This window comes from Oncorhynchus masou, chromosome 6, assembly GCF_036934945.1.
Source record: "Oncorhynchus masou masou isolate Uvic2021 chromosome 6, UVic_Omas_1.1, whole genome shotgun sequence".
Lineage (NCBI taxonomy): Eukaryota > Metazoa > Chordata > Actinopteri > Salmoniformes > Salmonidae > Oncorhynchus > Oncorhynchus masou.
Window position 1 is genome coordinate 27,206,037 of NC_088217.1, and position 22,640 is coordinate 27,228,676.

Sequence of the window (22,640 nt, forward strand, 5' to 3'; positions counted from 1 at the left end):
AACGTTACGAGGCAAACATACAACTCCATATGGAACACACACAGCAGCAAAAGTAGTGCTCTTTATAGGGAATAGGGTGCCATTTGGGAAGAAGCCATTGTAACAATATGTTCTCTAGTCGCCCCTTTCCTTTAGCAGGTTTATGGAAAGCTACACCAGAATCACTCACGTACTTTAAAGCCTTTGAAGAGTCTATGCTCACATCGCTCAGTCTGGTTTTGCTTCAGCTAATATGAGGAGAAAGCAGAAATGAGGCACTCAGGTTAGCAACGATCTCTTTCATTTCTTTCAAATATTTTATAAAAGCTTTTAAAAATAGCTCATTTTGATCCTTTAATAATACTCTTAAGGCGTTGCTTACAGAAATGTAACATACCTTAAATTCCAGTGCAGACAATGGTAAAGTGGTAATACATTTCCTACTGCTTTATTTCCGCTTAAAAATCATTGACATACTATATTTACAAACTCAAAACATAATTTTGTACAAAAGTGATTATTATACCTCTCTCTGCCCAACATGGACACAAACACTGACATTGAAGAACTCAACACTTCTTTGGTCTCTTCAGGACCATGTCATCATACAAAGGTGTTTCTTGACAGTGATCAACCAGACCACGCCTCTTCAAAAGCGTCCATGACAGTTTCACTGTAACACCCTACTGGTCCTTCCAGTGTAGGAGGTGCTTGTAAAGGAAGATGAGGATGGGATAAACCTTTTGGAAGGTTTACGATGGTGTCGATTTCCAAACAACATCGCCATTCACATGTAATTTAGCTGTGAACTGATGGGCTCACAGACAGAACAGTCTCAAACCAGACTTGAGCTCTGTTGGTAGAGAGAAACATCATTGCTGTAGAAGAAGCTCCACTGATTCCTCCTAATACATCACTGTCTCCCATAGTGCAAAACCTTGAAATCAAGTAGTCAGTGAAATCTGTGTGAAGTACCTCTGTGGACATTGCTTTCCTCATGGCAAAAATACATCATACAGTGCATTCAAATAATTATTTCATACCTCAATAATCTTAGAAAACCTTCTCAAAAAGAGATAGAAAAAGGAGTTTAAATGTCAGATCTGTGTCTGGATACACTGGTCTAGGAATCTATTTAATTAGATGTAAGGCAAACAGTTGATAAGGTGTATGTTTAACAAACTCATTCTCAGAAAATCTGGGATATAGCAACAAAAAGTCTCATTTGCCTCACATTTCCGCAACCCAATTGCTTCTAATGGGTGAAATAAATAGAAAATAACAAACAATGTTCTTCCCCTTTACTACAAGGGGATTGTTAGGGTAAAGAGGAGTGTTGGAGTCTGCAACCACTGATGGCGTGAACCACTTGTTGCACACCACACAGCAGCCATTACAGCACGGCCAGGTCGTGGCAAGACTTGGCGCGAACCTTCAGCGCCATCTTCTTGTTGTTCTTGGCCACCAGGCGGTCTAGAAAGCGGCGGGCCTTCTTGGTGAGGCTCTCCTTACGCTTGTAGACGGAGCGCCGGCGCTCGTTGGTCTCCTTGCTGTCTCGCCTCAGGCGAATCTGCCGGACGATGCCCTCGAAGAGCTCGTGAACGTTGTGGTGGAGCGAAGCAGATGTCTCTATGAATTTGCAGTCGAACACCACAGCGCACGCACGACCCTCTAGGAGAGAGCAGAGCACAGAGGAAGAAAGGGTCAAACGAGAGGTGTTTAAGTGTGAGAGGTCGACATTAGATTAATGTCTGGGTCTGACAACTTGGTCTGACAATTTTAAATAAATAAAGAAGCCACACAAGGCAACCAATACATGTACCACGTTTTTTTGCAGAGGATTATATACACAAAATGGACTTGTTTCCATTCCATTGGTCCTCTATTGGTAGGCAAGTGGCTGCAGGGAAAAACAAGTGACATGGGCACTCTGTGCCATACATTCAATCATACACAATGTCCACATATTTAGAAATCTACTAAAAAAATCCCTGGATCAGGTGAAACTTCCAACATAAATCCATTTGATCCATTGCTCCAGAATTAGAACAAGCTTATTCTCACCTGCAGAACAGGTTAAATATTAAAACATTACCAAATCATCAAGAATTTTAGTGACATTGTTAAATACAGTGTTAGTGTATGAGATGTGTGCTGTAAATCCAACTCTTGGAATGTTAAATGAACAGTCCACAGTCTGTCGTGTGGACTGCAACATTTGATATGTGATTTCAATGTTCTGTAGTTTTGACTATGAAGTCCACAGAAAATGCAACACGAACTGTTGTAAGCCAAACTATTTTACTCTCTATTATAAGCAGAGCGCTGCTCATATTGCTTAAATGGCTGTCATCAAATCACTGTTCAGAAGAAGATGTGTAGAGATGCTTTAATGATAACATCATTATCATTGGAATCAACGTTACCTTCTACAGCCACTTCTCTGGAGCGGACCAAGTCACTTTTGTTGCCCACGAGGATGATGGGAATGTTCTCGGCCTGCCGTATGCGCCGCAGCTGGATGCGTAACTCGGAGGCACTCTCGAAGCTGGTGCGATCCGTGATGGAGTAAACTATGACGTAGGCGTTGCCCACCTGCATACAGTAGTCCTGGACCCACTTCTGATCTTCCTCCTGAGAGAAACAAATTAAAACTGTTATCCAACAGAAATAAAGTTCAACATTCAACAACAATAGACATATTTGGGGGCTCACCAGGATCTGGATGATATAGCATGTGTTCTTTGATGTTATCATTGAAGCCAACCTTGATGTCAAATATAACCTTGTCCATTTAAAAGATTAGTGATGGTCAACATGAAGTTTTAACTTCCTTATTCGAAAAAGGGTAAATGCAAATTGTGACAGAAGGACCCAAGCGGATTTCTATGTATTTGTGAATACAGAACTCTGGTTTCCAGGGATGGTCATTGGTCAAACATACAGTACATCTATCTGACTTTCTGCCTCTAAAAACACTTGGTGCTCTTAAACACAGTCAAACCACTGTCCTTATAGACATCATTATGTCCTTATATCTCCTCTTACCAGGTACAGACAAGTCAACACGCAGCCTGGCCTGCATGCTTCACTCCCCAGCTGTAATCAATACTGGAGTAATTAGGCCCCACAGACATCAGTGTCCCATACAGACGCTTGCCCCATACCACTGGAGCCATGCACCACTCACTGACTCCAGCACAACCAGGATTCACCCCACTTTGGGGGGTGAGTCAATGGGGTATTGCTACAGGCACACAGAGTGAGCACAGATATTTTTCCACAATGACGGGTTGCCCTTTAGGTATCATAGTTGTTTTGAAGAGAATAGAATGGAGGCTTATGGTTAAGTGGGTTGTTTCATTTTCTCTACGTCAGTGTTTGTGTTCTCTTGAGTGCCATCAAGTACACCATGTATCTTTTTATTTTTTGGGAAATTTTACCCACGTTTTCTCTCCAATTTCGATCTGGTCTTATCGCTGCAACTGCCCAATGGGCTTGGGAGGCGAAGGTCGAGTCATGCGTCCTCCGAAACTCACCAAACCATACTTCTTAACACGCACCCGCTTAACCCAGAAGCCAACTGCACCAATGTGTCGGAGGAAACACTGTTCAACTGACGACCGAGGTCAACCTGCAGGCGCCCGGCAAGCCACAAGGAGTCGCTAGAGCGTGATGACCCGGATGACGCTGGGCCAATTTTGCGCTGCCCTATGGGACTCCCGATCACAACCAGTTATGACACAGCCAAGGAACGAACCTGGGTCTGTAGTGACGCCTCTAGCACTGCGATGGAGTGCCTTCGACCATGGGCCACTTGGGAGGCCTCATACACCATGTATCTTGAAGGTAAACAAACTAAATAGATGAAGTTATAGAACTTGGTTTTTCCTGTTTTTCTTGTTAAAATGTGTATTTTTTCCACCTTTTTTACTTTGAAAAGAGTCTTGTTGCAAAAGACATCATATTCGCCACTACTGTGCAATCCATTTTTTGTTGACAAAACCAGGTTCATTGTTATTGTCGTACCTGTTTCTCGTTCTCCCAGGTGTCCATGACGATGAGGATGGTCTCCTCCCCATCCACAGTCATGGTTTTCTCATAGGTGTCCTCTAAACCAACAAACAATAGCCAGGAAAGATATTAGAAATTATGTTATTATTTCATACTGTACATTCCTCAATAATGTTGGAAAACATTCTAAAAGGAAGACAGAAAAAGGAGTTGAAATAGTTACATCAGATGGTGGATAGGCAAGAAAAAGTATGTGAACCCTTTGGAATAACCTAGACTTCTGCATCAATTGGTCATAACATTTTATCTGATCTTCATCTAAGTCACAACAATAGACAAACACAGTCTGCTTAAACTAATAACACACAAACAATTATATGTTTTTATGTCTTTATTGAACACCATGTAAACATTTACAGTGTAAGGTGGGAAAAGTATGTGAACCCTTGATTTTAATAACTGGTCGACCCTACTTTGGCAGCCATAACCTCAACCAAACGTTTTCTGTAGTTGCAGACCAGACCTGCCCAATGGCCAGGAGGAATTTTGGACCATTCCTCTTTACAAAACTGTTTCAGTTCACAAATATTCTTGGGATATCTGGTGTGAACCGCTCTCTTGAGGTCATGTCACAGCATCTCAAATCGGGTTGAGGTCAGGACTGACTGGGCCATTCCAGAAGGCGTATTTTCTTCTGTTGAAGCCATTCTGTTGTTGATTTACTTCTGTGTTTTGGGTCGTTGTCCTGTTGCATCACCCAACTTCTGTTGAGCTTCAACTGGCGGACATATAGCCTTACATTCTCCTACAAAATGTCTTGATAAACTTGGGAATTCATTTTTCCTTCGATGATAGCAAGCTGTCCAGGCCCTGAGGCAGCAAAACAGCTCCAAACCATCATGCTCCCTCCATTATAGGTTACAGTTGGAATGAGGTTTTGATGTTGGTGTGCTGGGCCTTTTTTCTCCACACAGTGTTGTGTGTTCCTTCCAAACAACTCAACTTTACTTTAATCTGTCCACAGAATATTTTGCCAGTAACTCTGTGAAACATCCAGATGCTCTTTTGCGAACTTCAGACGTGCATCAATGTTTTTTTTGGACAGCAATGGCTTCTTCCGTGGTGTCCTCCCATGAACACCATTCTTGTTTAGTGTTTTACGTATCGTAGACTCGTAAACAAAGATGTTAGCATGTTCCAGAGATTTAATTAAGTCTTTAGCTGACACTCTAAGATTCTTCTTAACCTTATTAAGCATTCTGCACCATGATCTTGCAGTCATCTTTGCAGGACGGCCACTCCTAGGCAGAGTAGCAACAGTGGTGAACTTTCTCCATTTATAGACAATTTGTCTTACTGTGGACTGATGAACATCAAGGCTTTTAGACATACTTTTGTAACCCTTTCCAGCTTTATGCAAGTCAACAACTCTTAATCTTGGGTCTTCTGAGATCTCTTTTGTTTGAGGCATGGTTCACATCAGGCAATGCCTCTTTTGAATAGCAAACAAACATTTTGTGAGTGTTTTTTATAGGGCAGGACAGCTCTAACCAACATCTCCAATCTCGTCTCAATGATTGTACTCCCGGTTAGCTGACTCCTGACTCCAATTAGCTTTTGGAGAAGTCATTAGCCTACGGGTTCACATACTTTTCCCAACTTACACTGTGAATGTTTCAAGTATGTATTCAATATAGATGAGAAAAATACAATAATTTGTGTGTTATTATTTTAAGCAGACTGTGTTTGTCTGTCGTTGTGACGTAGATGAAGATCAGATCTAATTTTAGAACCAATTTATGCAGAAATCCAGATAATTCCAAAGGGTTCACATACTTTTTCTTGCCACTGTAGTTGTACAAATTGTAACCTAGTTGGCCTGCTACTTTTGCTAAACATTCAAATACAACTCTTAGGGACGGTTACCCAGACATCGATAAAGCCTAAAACTAAACTAACTAGACTAAACATCACATTAAATGGAAATTCTCAGTTGAACATGCTTTTTAGTCCAGGGCTAGGCTTAGTCTGTGTCCGGGAAACCACCCCTACATCTTGTTGTAGATACAGAAAGGATTTTTACATGTCACCTCCTACTACTATATGTCTACAATTGGTTGCAGTCAGCAGGTGTGAAGTCAGCAGGTGTGAAGTCATTTGGAAATATCTCTCTATATATGAGACACACACACATTGTCACGCCTTGGTCTTAGTATTTTGTGTTTTAGTTAATTAGTTGGTCAGGCCAGGGTGTGACATGGGTTTATGTTGTCGTATTGGGGTTTTGTAGTTATTGGGATTGCGGCTGAGTAGGGGTGTTGCATAGGCTTGGCTGCCTGAGGCGGTTCTCAATCGGAGTCAGGTGATTCTCGTTGTCTCTGATTGGGAACCGTATTTAGGTAGCCTGGGTTTCACTTTGTATTTCATGGGTGATTGTTCCTGTCTCTGTGTTTGTTGCACCAGTCAGGGCTGTTTCGGTTTTCGACGTTTGTTGTTTTGTATTGTTCGTGTTTCATCATAATTAAAGATGTATCGAACGAACCACGTTGCATTTTGGCCGATCCTTATTCCACCTCTTCGTCAGAGAAGGAGGTAGAAGAAAGCCATTACAGAATCACCCACCACAAACGGACCAAGCAACGTGTCAACGGGCAGGAGCCACAGGAGAAGCAACAAAGGCAGCAACAGCGATCACAGGACTTCTGGACTTGGGAGGAGAAATTGTTCGGAGAAGGACCCTGGAATCGGCCTGGAGAATATCGCCGCCCCAAAGAAGAACTGGAGGCGGAGAGAGCTGAGAGGCGCCGGTATGAGTAGGCAGCGCGGCGACGAGGATGGAAGCCCGAGAGTCAGCCCCAAAAATTTCTTGGGGGGGGGGCTCAGGGAGAGTGTGGCAGAGTCAGGAGTCAGACCTGAGCCCACTCTCCCTGTTTATCGTGAGGAGCCAAGGAGGAGACCAGAACCGGTGTTGGAGGTGAGCGAAGCAGAGACTGTGAAGGAGTTAATGGGGAAATTGGAGGAGAGAGAAATGAGGGAGTTGCTGTGTTGGTGCTTTTTGCATGGAATTCGCCCGACGGAACGTGTCAGGGATTTAATGTCACCTGGGTCAGCGCTCCATACTGGTCCTGAGGTGCGTGTTAGTCGGCTGGTGAAGTTGGTGCCAGCCTCACGCACCAGGCCTCCTGTGCACATCCCTAGCCTTGCACGTCCTGTGCCAACACTGCTCTCAAGATCTCCAGTGCGCCTTCACGGTCTAGCCCATCCTGTGCCACCTCCACAACCCAGCCCTCCGGTGGCAGCTCCCCGCACCAGGCTTCCTGTGCGTGTCCTCGGCCCAGTACCACCAGTGCCAGCACCACGCATCAGGCCTACAGTGCGCCTCGCCTCTCCTGCGCTGCCGGAGCCTCCCGCCTGTTCAGCGCCTCTAGAGCCTTCCTCCTCTACAGCGCTGCTGGAGTCTCCTGTCTGTTCAGCGCTATCAGAGCCTTTCTCCTCTCCTGCTCTACCGGAGTCTCCCGCCTGTTCAGCGCTTCTAGAGTCTTCCTCCTCTACAGCGCTGCCGGAGCCTCTTGCCTGTTCGGAGCAGCCTGAGCTGCCAGTCTGCATGGAGCAGCCAGAGCTGCCAGTCTGCATGGAGCAGCCAGAGCTGCCAGTCTGCATGGAGCTGCCAGTCTGCATGGAGCTGCCAGTCTGCATGGAGCTGCCAGTCTGCAAGGAGCTGCCAGTCTGCAAGAAGCTGCCAGTCTGCAAGGAGCTGCCAGAGCTGTTAGTCTGCATGGAGCAGCCAGAGCTGTCAGTCTGCAAGAAGCTGCCAGTCTGCATGGAGCTGCCAGTCTGCAAGGAGCTGCCAGTCTGCAAGGAGCTGCCTGTCTGCAAGGAGCTGCCAGTCTGCAAGGAGCTGCCAGTCTGCAAGGAGCTGCCAGAGCTGTTAGTCTGCATGGAGCAGCCAGAGCTGTCAGTCTGCAAGAAGTCGCCAGAGCTGTCAATCTGCATGGTGCAGCCAGAGCCGTCAGTCTGCCAGGATCCACCAGTCAGCCAGACTCTTCCAGATCTGCCAGTCAGCCAGACTCTTCCAGATCTGCCAGTCAGCCAGACTCTTCCAGATCTGCCAGTCAACCAGAATCTTCCAGATCTGCCAGTCAACCAGAATCTTCCAGATCTGCCAGTCAACCAGACTCTTCCAGATCTGCCAGTCAACCAGACTCTTCCAGATCCGCCAGTCAGCCAGGATCTGCCAGAACTGCCAGCCAGCCAGGATCTGCCGGATTCAACTGCCTGGCTGGGCTTCCTCTCAGTGCTGGGCTTCCTCTCAGTGCTGGGCTTCCTCTCAGTGCTGGGCTTCCTCTCAGTGCTGGGCTTCCTCTCAGTGCCGGGCTTCCTCTCAGTGCCGGGCTTCCCCTCAGTGCCGGGCTGCCCCTCAGTCCCGAGCTGCCCCTCAGTCCCGAGCTGCCCCTCAGTCCCAAGCTGCCCCTCAGTCCCGAGCTGCCTCAGTCCCGAGCTGCCCCTCAGTCCCGAGCTGCCCCTCAGTCACGAGCTGCTCCTCAGTTCAGTGGGGTTCTGGGTTAGAACTATTAGGCCATGGTCGGCGGTGAGGGTGGATTATCCCAGGACGCGGGAGGAACTATGACATTTATGGAGTGGGGTTTTGTATTGTTCGTGTTTCGTCATAATTAAAGATGTATCGAACGAACCACGTTGCATTTTGGTCCGATCTTTATTCCACCTCTTCGTCAGAGAAGGAGGTAGAAGAAAGCCGTTACACACATAAAGAACAAGCCCAGATTATATATATATATAAATAATCTGGGCTTGTTCTTTATGTGTGTGTGTGTGTCTCATATATAGAGAGATATATCCAAATATTTTATTGACAGCAGTCTACAAGGTTTCAAGCCTTAGGTCTCCATCAGGTTTCCATTCCATATATATATATATATAAATAATCTGGGCTTGTTCTTTATGAATGGAAACCTGATGGAGACCTAAGGCTTGAAACCTTGTAAACTGCTGTCAATAAACCACATGGGAGCATACACATGTATATCAGTGAGCTGAATCAGATTTTTTCATATGATGAATAATTTAGGCCATTTTAAGCTTATCTGGTGTTTTGCAAAGTTGGTCAAATATATTTGACATCCAAGAACTCTACTGATGTGTTTATCCCTACTACCTATAAAAGGTGCTATGGAGTTATTACACTTCCACTACCATCTCATGACCATGGAGTTATTACACTTCCACTATGATCATGGAGTTATTACACATTCCACTACCATCTCATGACCATTGAGTTATTACACATTCCACTACCATCTCATGACCATTGAGTTATTACACATTCCACTACCATCTCATAACCATGGAGTTATTACACTTCCACTATGACCAAGGAGTTATTATACTTCCACTACTATCTCATGACCATGGAGTAATTACACATTCCACTACCATCTCATGACCATGGAGTTATTACACTTCCACTATGACCATGGAATTATTATACTTCCACTACCATCTCATGGCTATGGAGTTATTACACTTCCACTACCATCTCATGGCTATGGAGTTATTACACTTCCACCATGACCATGGAGTTATTACACTTCCACTACCATCTCATGACCATGGAGTTATTACACTTCCACTACCATCTCATGACCATGGAGTTATTACACTTCCACCATGACCATGGAGTTATTACACTTCCACTACCATCTCATGACCATGGAGTTATTACACTTCCACTATGACCACGGAGTTATTACACTTCCACTACCATCTCATGACCATGGAGTTATTACACTTCCACTATGACCATGGAGTTATTACACTTCCACTACCATCTCATGACCATGGAGTTATTACACTTCAACTATGACCAGGGAGTTATTACACTTCCACTACCATCTCATGACCATGGAGTTATTACACTTCCACTACCATCTCATGACCATGAAGTTATTACACTTCCACTACAATCTCATGACCATGGAGTTATTACACTTCCACTATGACCATGGAGTTATTACACTTCCACTACCATCTCATGACCATGGTGTTATTACACTTCCACTACCATCTCATGACCATGGAGTTATTACACTTCCACTATGACCATGGAGTTATTACACTTCCACTACCATCTCATGACCATGGAGTTATTACACTTCCACTACCATCTCATGACCGTGGAGTTATTACACTTCCACTACCATCTCATGACCATGGAGTTATTACACTTCCACTACAATCTCATGACCATGGAGTTATTACACTTCCACTACCATCTCATGGCTATGGAGTTATTACACTTCCACTATGACCATGGAGTTATTACACTTCCACTACCATCTCATGGCTATGGAGTTATTACACTTCCACTATGACCATGGAGTTATTACACTTCCACCATGACCATGGAGTTATTATACTTCCACTACCATCTCATGACCATGGAGTTATTACACTTCCACTACCATCTCATGACCATGGAGTTATTACACTTCCACTACAATCTCATGACCATGGAGTTATTACACTTCCACTACCATCTCATGGCTATGGAGTTATTACACTTCCACTATGACCATGGAGTTATTACACTTCCACTACCATCTCATGACCATGGGGTTATTACACTTCCACTATGACCATGGAGTTATTACACTTCCACCATGACCATGGAGTTATTATACTTCCACTACCATCTCATGACCATGGAGTTATTACACTTCCACCATGACCATGGAGTTATTACACTCCCAATATGACCATGGAGTTATTATACTTCCACTACCATCTCATGGCTATGGAGTTATTACACTTCCACTACCATCTCATGACCATGGAGTTATTACACTTCCACCATGACCATGGAGTTATTATACTTCCACTACCATCTCATGACCATGGAGTTATTACACTTCCACCATGACCATGGAATTATTACACTCCCAATATGACCATGGAGTTATTATACTTCCACTACCATCTCATGGCTATGGAGTTATTACACTTCCACTACCATCTCATGGCTATGGAGTTAATACGCTTCCACCATGACCATGGTGTTATTACACTTCCACTACCATCTCATGACCATGGAGTTATTACACTTCCACCATGACTATGGAGTTATTATACTTCCACTACCATCTCATGGCTATGGAGTTATTACACTTCCACCATGACCATGGAGTTATTACACTTCCACTACCATCTCATGACCATGGAGTTATTACACTTCCACTACAATCTCATGACCATGGAGTTATTACACTTCCACTACCATCTCATGACCATGGAGTTATTACACTTCCACTACCATGTCATGACCATGGAGTTATTACACTTCCACTACCATCTCATGACCATGGAGTTATTACACTTCCACTACCATCTCATGACCATGGGGTTATTACACTTCCACCATGACCATGGAGTTATTACACTTCCACTACCATCTCATGACCATGGAGTTATTACACTTCCACTACCATCTCATGACCATGGAGTTATTACACTTCCACTATGACCATGGAGTTATTACACTTCCACTACCATCTCATGACCATGGAGTTATTACACTTCAACTATGACCAGGGAGTTATTACACTTCCACTACCATCTCATGACCATGGAGTTATTACACTTCCACTACCATCTCCACTACCATCTCATGACCATGGAGTTATTACACTTCCACTATGACCATGGAGTTATTACACTTCCACTACCATCTCATGACCATGGTGTTATTACACTTCCACTACCATCTCATGACCATGGAGTTATTACACTTCCACTATGACCATGGAGTTATTACACTTCCACTACCATCTCATGACCATGGAGTTATTACACTTCCACTACCATCTCATGACCGTGGAGTTATTACACTTCCACTACCATCTCATGACCATGGAGTTATTAAACTTCCACTACCATCTCATGACCATGGAGTTATTACACTTCCACTACCATCTCATGGCTATGGAGTTATTACACTTCCACTATGACCATGGAGTTATTACACTTCCACTACCATCTCATGGCTATGGAGTTATTACACTTCCACTATGACCATGGAGTTATTACACTTCTACTATGACCATGGAGTTATTACACTTCCACTACCATCTCATGGCTATGGAGTTATTACACTTCCACTATGACCATGGAGTTATTACACTTCCACCATGACCATGGAGTTATTATACTTCCACTACCATCTCATGACCATGGAGTTATTACACTTCCACCATGACCATGGAGTTATTACACTCCCAATATGACCATGGAGTTATTATACTTCCACTACCATCTCATGGCTATGGAGTTATTACACTTCCACTACCATCTCATGGCTATGGAGTTATTACACTTCCACTACCATCTCATGACCATGGAGTTATTACACTTCCACCATGACCATGGAGTTATTATACTTCCACTACCATCTCATGACCATGGAGTTATTACACTTCCACCATGACCATGGAATTATTACACTCCCAATATGACCATGGAGTTATTATACTTCCACTACCATCTCATGGCTATGGAGTTATTACACTTCCACTACCATCTCATGGCTATGGAGTTAATACGCTTCCACCATGACCATGGTGTTATTACACTTCCACTACCATCTCATGACCATGGAGTTATTACACTTCCACCATGACCATGGAGTTATTACACTTCCACTACCATCTCATGACCATGGAGTTATTACACTTCAACTATGACCAGGGAGTTATTACACTTCCACTACCATCTCATGGCTATGGAGTTATTACACTTCCACTACCATCTCATGGCTATGGAGTTATTACACTTCCACCATGACCATGGAGTTATTACACTTCCACTACCATCTCATGACCATGGAGTTATTAACTTCCACTACCATCTCATGACCATGGAGTTATTACACTTCCACCATGACCATGGAGTTATTACACTTCCACTACCATCTCATGACCATGGAGTTATTACACTTCCACTATGACCATGGAGTTATTACACTTCCACTACCATCTCATGACCATGGAGTTATTACACTTCCACTATGACCATGGAGTTATTACACTTCCACTACCATCTCATGGCTATGGAGTTATTACACTTCCACTATGACCATGGAGTTATTACACTTCCACTACCATCTCATGGCTATGGAGTTATTACACTTCCACTATGACCATGGAGTTATTACACTTCCACCATGACCATGGAGTTATTATACTTCCACTACCATCTCATGACCATGGAGTTATTACACTTCCACCATGACCATGGAGTTATTACACTCCCAATATGACCATTGAGTTATTATACTTCCACTACCATCTCATGGCTATGGAGTTATTACACTTCCACTACCATCTCATGACCATGGAGTTATTACACTTCCACCATGACCATGGAGTTATTATACTTCCACTACCATCTCATGACCATGGAGTTATTACACTTCCACCATGACCATGGAATTATTACACTCCCAATATGACCATGGAGTTATTATACTTCTCACCATGGACCATCTCATGACCATGGAGTTATTACACTATGACCATGGAGTTATTACACTTCTCACTACCATCTCATGGCTATGGAGTTATTACACTTCCACTATGACCATGGAGTTATTACACTTCCACTACCATCTCATGACCATGGAGTTATTACACTTCAACTATGACCAGGGAGTTATTACACTTCCACTACCATCTCATGACCATGGAGTTATTACACTTCCACTACCATCTCATGACCATGGAGTTATTACACTTCCACTATGACCATGGAGTTATTACACTTCCACTACCATCTCATGACCATGGTGTTATTACACTTCCACTACCATCTCATGACCATGGAGTTATTACACTTCCACTATGACCATGGAGTTATTACACTTCCACTACCATCTCATGACCATGGAGTTATTACACTTCCACTACCATCTCATGACCATGGAGTTATTACACTTCCACTACCATCTCATGACCATGGAGTTATTAAACTTCCACTACCATCTCATGACCATGGAGTTATTACACTTCCACTACCATCTCATGGCTATGGAGTTATTACACTTCCACTATGACCATGGAGTTATTACACTTCCACTACCATCTCATGGCTATGGAGTTATTACACTTCCACTATGACCATGGAGTTATTACACTTCCACTATGACCATGGAGTTATTACACTTCCACTACCATCTCATGGCTATGGAGTTATTACACTTCCACTATGACCATGGAGTTATTACACTTCCACCATGACCATGGAGTTATTATACTTCCACTACCATCTCATGACCATGGAGTTATTACACTTCCACCATGACCATGGAGTTATTACACTCCCAATATGACCATGGAGTTATTATACTTCCACTACCATCTCATGGCTATGGAGTTATTACACTTCCACTACCATCTCATGGCTATGGAGTTATTACACTTCCACTACCATCTCATGACCATGGAGTTATTACACTTCCACCATGACCATGGAGTTATTATACTTCCACTACCATCTCATGACCATGGAGTTATTACACTTCCACCATGACCATGGAATTATTACACTCCCAATATGACCATGGAGTTATTATACTTCCACTACCATCTCATGGCTATGGAGTTATTACACTTCCACTACCATCTCATGGCTATGGAGTTAATACCATCTCATGACGCTTCCACCATGACCATGGTGTTATTACACTTCCACTACCATCTCATGACCATGGAGTTATTACACTTCCACCATGACCATGGAGTTATTACACTTCCACTACCATCTCATGACCATGGAGTTATTACACTTCAACTATGACCAGGGAGTTATTACACTTCCACTACCATCTCATGGCTATGGAGTTATTACACTTCCACTACCATCTCATGGCTATGGAGTTATTACACTTCCACCATGACCATGGAGTTATTACACTTCCACTACCATCTCATGACCATGGAGTTATTACACTTCCACTACCATCTCATGACCATGGAGTTATTACACTTCCACCATGACCATGGAGTTATTACACTTCCACTACCATCTCATGACCATGGAGTTATTACACTTCCACTATGACCACGGAGTTATTACACTTCCACTACCATCTCATGACCATGGAGTTATTACACTTCCACTATGACCATGGAGTTATTACACTTCCACTACCATCTCATGGCTATGGAGTTATTACACTTCCACTATGACCATGGAGTTATTACACTTCCACTACCATCTCATGGCTATGGAGTTATTACACTTCCACTATGACCATGGAGTTATTACACTTCCACCATGACCATGGAGTTATTATACTTCCACTACCATCTCATGACCATGGAGTTATTACACTTCCACCATGACCATGGAGTTATTACACTCCCAATATGACCATTGAGTTATTATACTTCCACTACCATCTCATGGCTATGGAGTTATTACACTTCCACTACCATCTCATGACCATGGAGTTATTACACTTCCACCATGACCATGGAGTTATTATACTTCCACTACCATCTCATGACCATGGAGTTATTACACTTCCACCATGACCATGGAATTATTACACTCCCAATATGACCATGGAGTTATTATACTTCCACTACCATCTCATGGCTATGGAGTTATTACACTTCCACTACCATCTCATGGCTATGGAGTTAATACGCTTCCACCATGACCATGGTGTTATTACACTTCCACTACCATCTCATGACCATGGAGTTATTACACTTCCACCATGACCATGGAGTTATTATACTTCCACTACCATCTCATGGCTATGGAGTTATTACACTTCCACTACCATCTCATGGCTATGGAGTTATTACACTTCCACCATGACCATGGAGTTATTACACTTCCACTACCATCTCATGACCATGGAGTTATTACACTTCCACTACAATCTCATGACCATGGAGTTATTACACTTCCACTACCATCTCATGACCATGGAGTTATTACACTTCCACTACCATCTCATGACCATGGAGTTATTACACTTCCACTACCATCTCATGACCATGGAGTTATTACACTTCCACTTCCATGGAGTTATTACACTTCCACTACCATCTCATGACCATGGAGTTATTACACTTCCACCATGACCATGGGAGTTATTACACTTCCACTACCATCTCATGACCATGGAGTTATTACACTTCCACTACCATCTCATGACCATGGAGTTATTACACTTCCACTATGACCATGGAGTTATTACACTTCCACTACCATCTCATGACCATGGAGTTATTAAACTTCCACTACCATCTCATGACCATGGAGTTATTACACTTCCACTACCATCTCATGGCTATGGAGTTATTCCACTTCCACTATGACCATGGAGTTATTACACTTCCACTACCATCTCATGGCTATGGAGTTATTACACTTCCACTATGACCATGGAGTTATTACACTCCCAATATGACCATGGAGTTATTATACTTCCACTACCATCTCATGGCTATGGAGTTATTACACTTCCACTACCATCTCATGGCTATGGAGTTATTACACTTCCACTATGACCATGGAGTTATTACACTTCCACTACCATCTCATGGCTATGGAGTTATTACACTTCCACTATGACCATGGAGTTATTACACTTCCACCATGACCATGGAGTTATTATACTTCCACTACCATCTCATGACCATGGAGTTATTACACTTCCACTACCATCTCATGGCTATGGAGTTATTACACTTCCACCATGATGGAGTTATTACCATGGAGTTATTACACTCCCAATATGACCATGGAGTTATTATACTTCCACTACCATCTCATGGCTATGGAGTTATTACACTTCCACTACCATCTCATGGCTATGGAGTTATTACACTTCCACTACCATCTCATGACCATGGAGTTATTACACTTCCACCATGACCATGGAGTTATTATACTTCCACTACCATCTCATGACCATGGAGTTATTACACTTCCACCATGACCATGGAATTATTACACTCCCAATATGACCATGGAGTTATTATACTTCCACTACCATCTCATGGCTATGGAGTTATTACACTTCCACTACCATCTCATGGCTATGGAGTTAATACGCTTCCACCATGACCATGGTGTTATTACACTTCCACTACCATCTCATGACCATGGAGTTATTACACTTCCACCATGACCATGGAGTTATTACACTTCCACTACCATCTCATGGCTATGGAGTTATTACACTTCCACCATGACCATGGAGTTATTACACTTCCACTACCATCTCATGACCATGGAGTTATTTACATTTACATTTATTACACTTCCACTACAATCTCATGACCATGGAGTTATTACACTTCCACTACCATCTCATGACCATGGAGTTATTACACTTCCACTACCATCTCATGACCATGGAGTTATTACACTTCCACTACCATCTCATGACCATGGAGTTATTACACTTCCACTACCATCTCATGACCATGGGGTTATTACACTTCCACTACCATGTCATGACATGGATTTTTCGATGTGGAAAAAAATCATTCAGCCATGTCTTGTTGAGTCTGATGAGATCCTCTTTGCCGTCATGACAGGGAGACTAAAACACACTTTGGCCAAGAGTGAAAGAGCTTGTTACATTTTCCACGTTCAGCTCTAACCTTATTGTAAAAGCCGCCCGCACAAAACAATGACAAATGGTCCGGCAAACCTTTTAGAAGTTGAGGTCGTTGAGTTGAAGTTACAATATAGGTCAAAACCTGTAAACAAGCAATCAAGTAATATGTCTAGTAATATGCCTACATTGGCATGAGTTGTAATCTCCTCGTAATGCTGTTCTCTCCTCATAAAACACTTGCCATTCATCACACCAGCTCTAAACTAACCAAGGAGTCCACTTGAAGAACAGCTCAGTTGCTGCCAGTGTGACAAGCTAAGTGACAAGACATTAAAAATAACAATAACACCACCAGTCAGTGACAGGCTGAAAACAGATGTCAGAGCGGGTGGGGGTGGGGAGGTGTTATAGGGGAGCCCTTATCTTTCTGAAGAGCTGGGACACACACACACAACTGCCATGTCAGCAGAACCTGAACCTAACCTCACCATCCAGCAAAGATAAACAAGAGAGCTGAGCCCACACATCCACCCCCCCTCTCGCTCACTAGAACAGACAGGGGCAACCCCTCTCTGCTTCTTATCATTCATCTCTGTCCTGTTTGGGATAGCCTCTTTAGGAATTACATCTCCTTACAATACCTCTCTCCAGTAGGAGTTCCCTTATTTTGTCTGGCTGTGTCTGCACATGCTTTGGCATTTGGCAAAATACATGTACAGTACAAAGATTTTTAAAAGGTTTTCCTCTAATCTTTTGGAAAAACACAGGCTATATCTATCTAAATTATGAGGTTATGGAAATACATGTCCCCACATCACCTCAGGAATTCTTTCCAGTAAAATAAACTTTACATCAGAATATCTTAGGCCGCGTTTACACAGGCAGCCCAATTCAAATATTTTTTTCACTAATTGGTCTTTTGACCAATCAGATCTACTCTGAAAATATCTGATGTGAAAAGATCTGAGGTGATTGGTCAAAAGACCAATTAGTGGAAAAAATATTTGAATTTGGCTGCCTGTGTAAATGCAGCCAATGTGACCATATCAGTAACCACAGAGATGCACTGGGCCCAGTCAGTGCATATTCCAATTGCACACATTATAATAATCATGTAATATGACATTTGATGGGGGAACTCCATTCTCAGTTTATCAGTGGGTCTCAAAATGTAGCTCATTGAAAACAACCACTGAGGCTATTCCCTATTTCAGGGATCATCAACTAGATTCAGCCACAGGTAGATTTATTCTTGAGAGGATGGTCAGGGGGCCGGACATAATTACATAGAATTTATAGACTGCAAATCGACCTCAAGAAGCCCAAACAGATATAACATTTGAACAAAACATAATAATTTCAAGCCTTGCTTACATTTGTATACGATCACATATCTCTCTACTATGTGTGGGAATACTTGGAACAGATTTCCAGAATTAAAATCACTTGGTGCTGATGTGCAGGTGTTTTTACAGTCTTTTATGTTGAACAACTTGCGGGGGGGGGGGACAAATAAAATCACCTGCGGGCTGGCAGTTGGGGAACCCTGTCCTATTTAGTTCACTACTTTTGAACAGGGCCCAGGGATCTGGTCAAAAGTAGGACACTATGCACTATGTAGGGAATAGGATGCAATTTGAGAAATGACCAAACAGAAACAGGGTACTGGGTGGCGGTGTCAGTCAAACGATGTCCTGTCCCAGCGGGTCTCCCTGACACACAGCCCTTCTGACAGCTGATGGGTCTCTCCACAACAACAGGGCCACTCATAGCATTCAGCTAGCCTGCATCCCAAATGGAACCCTATTCCCTTTATAGTGTACTACTTTTGACCAGAGCCCTACGGTCAAAAAAGTAGTGCACTATTAAAGGAAAATAGGGTGCCATTTGGGATGCATCTTCAGCCAGTCACTACCATCCACGGCCATCAGCAATGACTCGACACACACAGGTCACAACAACATGAACCACTCACAAACGAATGAAGCCACTGTCTGTCTAGGCTACCCTATCATGCATGACCAAAAAGTTTCATTATTAATTTGTTTTCTAAATATTCTTAGCACTATTATTAAATTGAGAACTATAGAGAAATTGTTTTTTTAAAACGACAACGTCCACAAACCACATCACAGCTGGATGCCCAAATGCATGGGTCAATACAAGCTGCCAATCAAGCTTTGAGGTCACTCACTTCTACATGTGCCAGTTATAGGAGTTCCATAGATGTAGTTGTGACCGGTTAGCCAAGGTTATCAGGGATATGGCAATGTCAGAGACAATTATTGAAAGTCATTGTTAAAGAGATGCATAAATGAATTTACTAATTTAATAACCAATTAGTCATTAGTGGATTTTAATTAGGAGAAAAGGAATTTATTTTAGGTTACTGATAAGAGATTGACAAAAAACGACCCAATAGTTGTGATAGTAGGCTATACACACCATAAATAGCCTTGTAATAATCATTGGAATTGTGCTTAGTAAAAAACTCACCTCCTGTATGGTCGTGAGCATCCTTCTCCTGTATGCCAGCAAAGATATTGGCAAGACTCGACTTTCCAACACCGTGGTCTCCTAGCAAAACAACGCGGTATAAACATTCTGCTCCCGAGCCATCCGAGTCATTGTCTGAGTCATCAGAAGACCAATTGGCGCGGCAGTGGAGAGACTTGTCTCCGGGATGGTATGAGGCAGACTGGCAGAGCGGAGGGTGATGGAGGTCGGCTGGTGGGTCTCTGTCTCTCGGCCCCGGCTGATGAGAGGCAGGGATAGGAGTACTTGCCCTTCTCCGCAAAGTCTCTTTGCCCTCTCTCTGGGTATGTGTCATCTTGGCGAAAAGGCAAAGAACATTCCTTAAAAAGAAGAATAGAGTATGCAGCATAATCAGGTGATAAAGTCATAATTTACTATAGAACAAAAAATAGCACATAGCCTACTGGAGTGAAAATAGCCCTGAAACATAACATTGTCTTTCATTTACTCACAACTGTAGCCATTAATCTTCTAATTGTGTCCAGTATTCTCCATTTCAGAGCAAAGCACAGACTACACCATAGCCTAGTAAAGTTTTCGCGCGTCGGAGAGCCGTGTGCGAGCTGTCATTCTGTTCTTGTAACAAGACAAGCTTCCAATGTTTCAATCAGTTTTGTTACACTTGTATAGAATAGCTGATGGGACATTGTAACAGTATACACTGGAGTCATGGCAACAGCCTGCAAAGTTCCACAACCCTGTTAAAAATTTAAGAGTGGAATCAGGGGTCGCTCTCTCTGTTCTTCTACTCGCATCTTTCTGTCTCTCTTTCCTCTCTCTGTCTCCCTCTCCGTCTCACACACACACACACACACGTTCAAAGGCATTCAGAGCCAATGTTTCAGATCATCTCCAGTGATAACACTAAGACGTACCCATAGCGTAGCCTACTTTAAATATTTGGAAAACTCGAAGCACCACTAACTTTGTCAGTCAACAACTAAATAATGTAATAGGGACGGCCGGCGGTTTAATAATTTCAAAATAATATTTTTGCTGTCATGAACCAAAGTTTTCGTGAAAAGCTATTGCACTTCCTGTCCAACTAGTTGTTGTCTACATGGATATGGCCTATGTTAATTAGGCTCATTTATTTTTCCACCAATGGATAGATACTCACCCGTGCAGTAAATCCCGCTAAACGCATGTAGGCAATGCGAACTTGAACACGCTGCGTGTTTTCAGCCGAGCAGGTCCTTTGATGATGCGCGTGCTTCGAATCAACCCTCATTTAATTTCCTCATTGCTGCTGCAACTTTTCCCGTGTGTGAGTTCACTTTAATCTAATTTAAGAACACACCCCGACTACATGACGTGAAGTAAGTCACTTCCTGTTCTAAACTGTTAGTGTTCTCTCTTACCACAATGTTGACCTCCACAGTGCAGACATACTTAAAAGGTTCCTTTAATGTTTGCACATTGCCCACACAGGGCAACCACTGCTTTATATACAAATCTAGAAAATTACATTTCCTGAAGAAAATATGGTGTGTTTGCTAGCTTGTTTGAAAATATTTATTGTTGTGAAATAAGTTATAATGGTGGTAGTGACTGCAGTAGTAATGGTAGTGACTGGTTATATTTGAAAAGTAGGTAGATGTAAAAATGTATTGATTTATTGGACAGGATAGCCTGAACATGTAAAATATGGTTTAGTGTCTCTTGCTTATACAATTCAAAAGTTACTGTTGGTAGTTAGTATAAAGTTATAGTTTTGAAGTTAGGATAGCCTGAATATGAGAACGTTGGTTTGGGGTCTCTATGGTTCAAGAGTTACTATTGGTGAGTTATTTTATGCAAATCTACAGTAATATAGTTATAGTTGATAAATGTTTTAAATAATTTGAAGTTGGGAAAGCCTGAATATGTGAATGTTGGTTTTGTGTCTCTAGGTTGAACGGTACAAGCATTACTGGTGGTGAGTTATTTAATGCAAATGTATAAAGTTATAATTGATAAACCTAAACCAAAAAATCAAGTTAGGATAGCCTGAACATTTTTTTTTTTTTTTTTTTTTTTTTTTTTTTTTTTAATTTTTAGCATTGAAGTCTATGGGCTTTTTTTTGCCATTGAAATGCATTGGGAGCTCATTTAAATATTGATATAGTTCCAAAAGTATAAATGCTGTCAAAAATATTTTATCAAGCAATCCGAATTGGGGCAGTGTGGACATTTGGTAGTTGGTTTCATGTTAATAACTTAAATCGTTTTAAGTGCTAGAGTGGGTTAAGGAAATCAAATAATACTATAAAAGTACATTTCCTGAAGAAAATGTGGTGGGCTTGCTAGCTTGTGAAGAATCGGTCGATAGAATAGCCAGAAGTTGTTTTGGTGTCTCTAGCTTGAACGGTCCAATAATTACTGTTGGTGAGTTATTTCATTACATTTTATGCATTTTCTTTTTACATAGTTCATAAAGGTTTTAGAGTAATTGAAGTTTGGATTGCCTGAATGTTTTATA

The 22,640-nt window shown here is 42.4% G+C and overlaps 1 protein-coding gene across 2 annotated transcripts; it reads right to left on the reverse strand.

The window, feature by feature from the left end:
• Positions 1–285: 285 nt before the first annotated feature.
• On the reverse strand, positions 286–21,472 carry LOC135541785 (GTP-binding protein REM 1-like). 2 transcript variants are annotated; one of them, XM_064968160.1, is made up of 5 exons: positions 21,300–21,472; positions 20,141–20,499; positions 4,009–4,091; positions 2,406–2,613; positions 286–1,650 (listed from the first exon to the last, which is right to left on the reverse strand). In XM_064968160.1, the coding sequence occupies exons 2-5, from the start codon at positions 20,472–20,474 to the stop codon at positions 1,373–1,375; spliced, it is 903 nt and encodes a 300-aa protein (XP_064824232.1). In that variant the 5' UTR covers positions 20,475–20,499; positions 21,300–21,472; the 3' UTR covers positions 286–1,372. The 2 variants fall into 2 exon arrangements, with proteins under 2 accessions (XP_064824232.1, XP_064824233.1); XM_064968161.1 differs by lacking the exon at positions 21,300–21,472 and adding an exon at positions 20,632–20,959.
• Between the last annotated feature and the right edge of the window lie 1,168 nt (positions 21,473–22,640).

Bases quoted from the DNA above. Each gene is read 5' to 3' on its own strand.
- LOC135541785 (XM_064968160.1), bottom strand. From the start codon at position 20,474: ATGACACATACCCAGAGAGAGGGCAAAGAGACTTTGCGGAGAAGGGCA. The intron at 4,092-20,140 runs GTGAGTTTTTTA...TTGTTGGTTTAG, and splicing joins TGCTCACGACCATACAGGAG to AGGACACCTATGAGAAAACC. The intron at 1,651-2,405 runs GTAACGTTGATT...GCTCTCTCCTAG, and splicing joins CAGAGAAGTGGCTGTAGAAG to AGGGTCGTGCGTGCGCTGTG.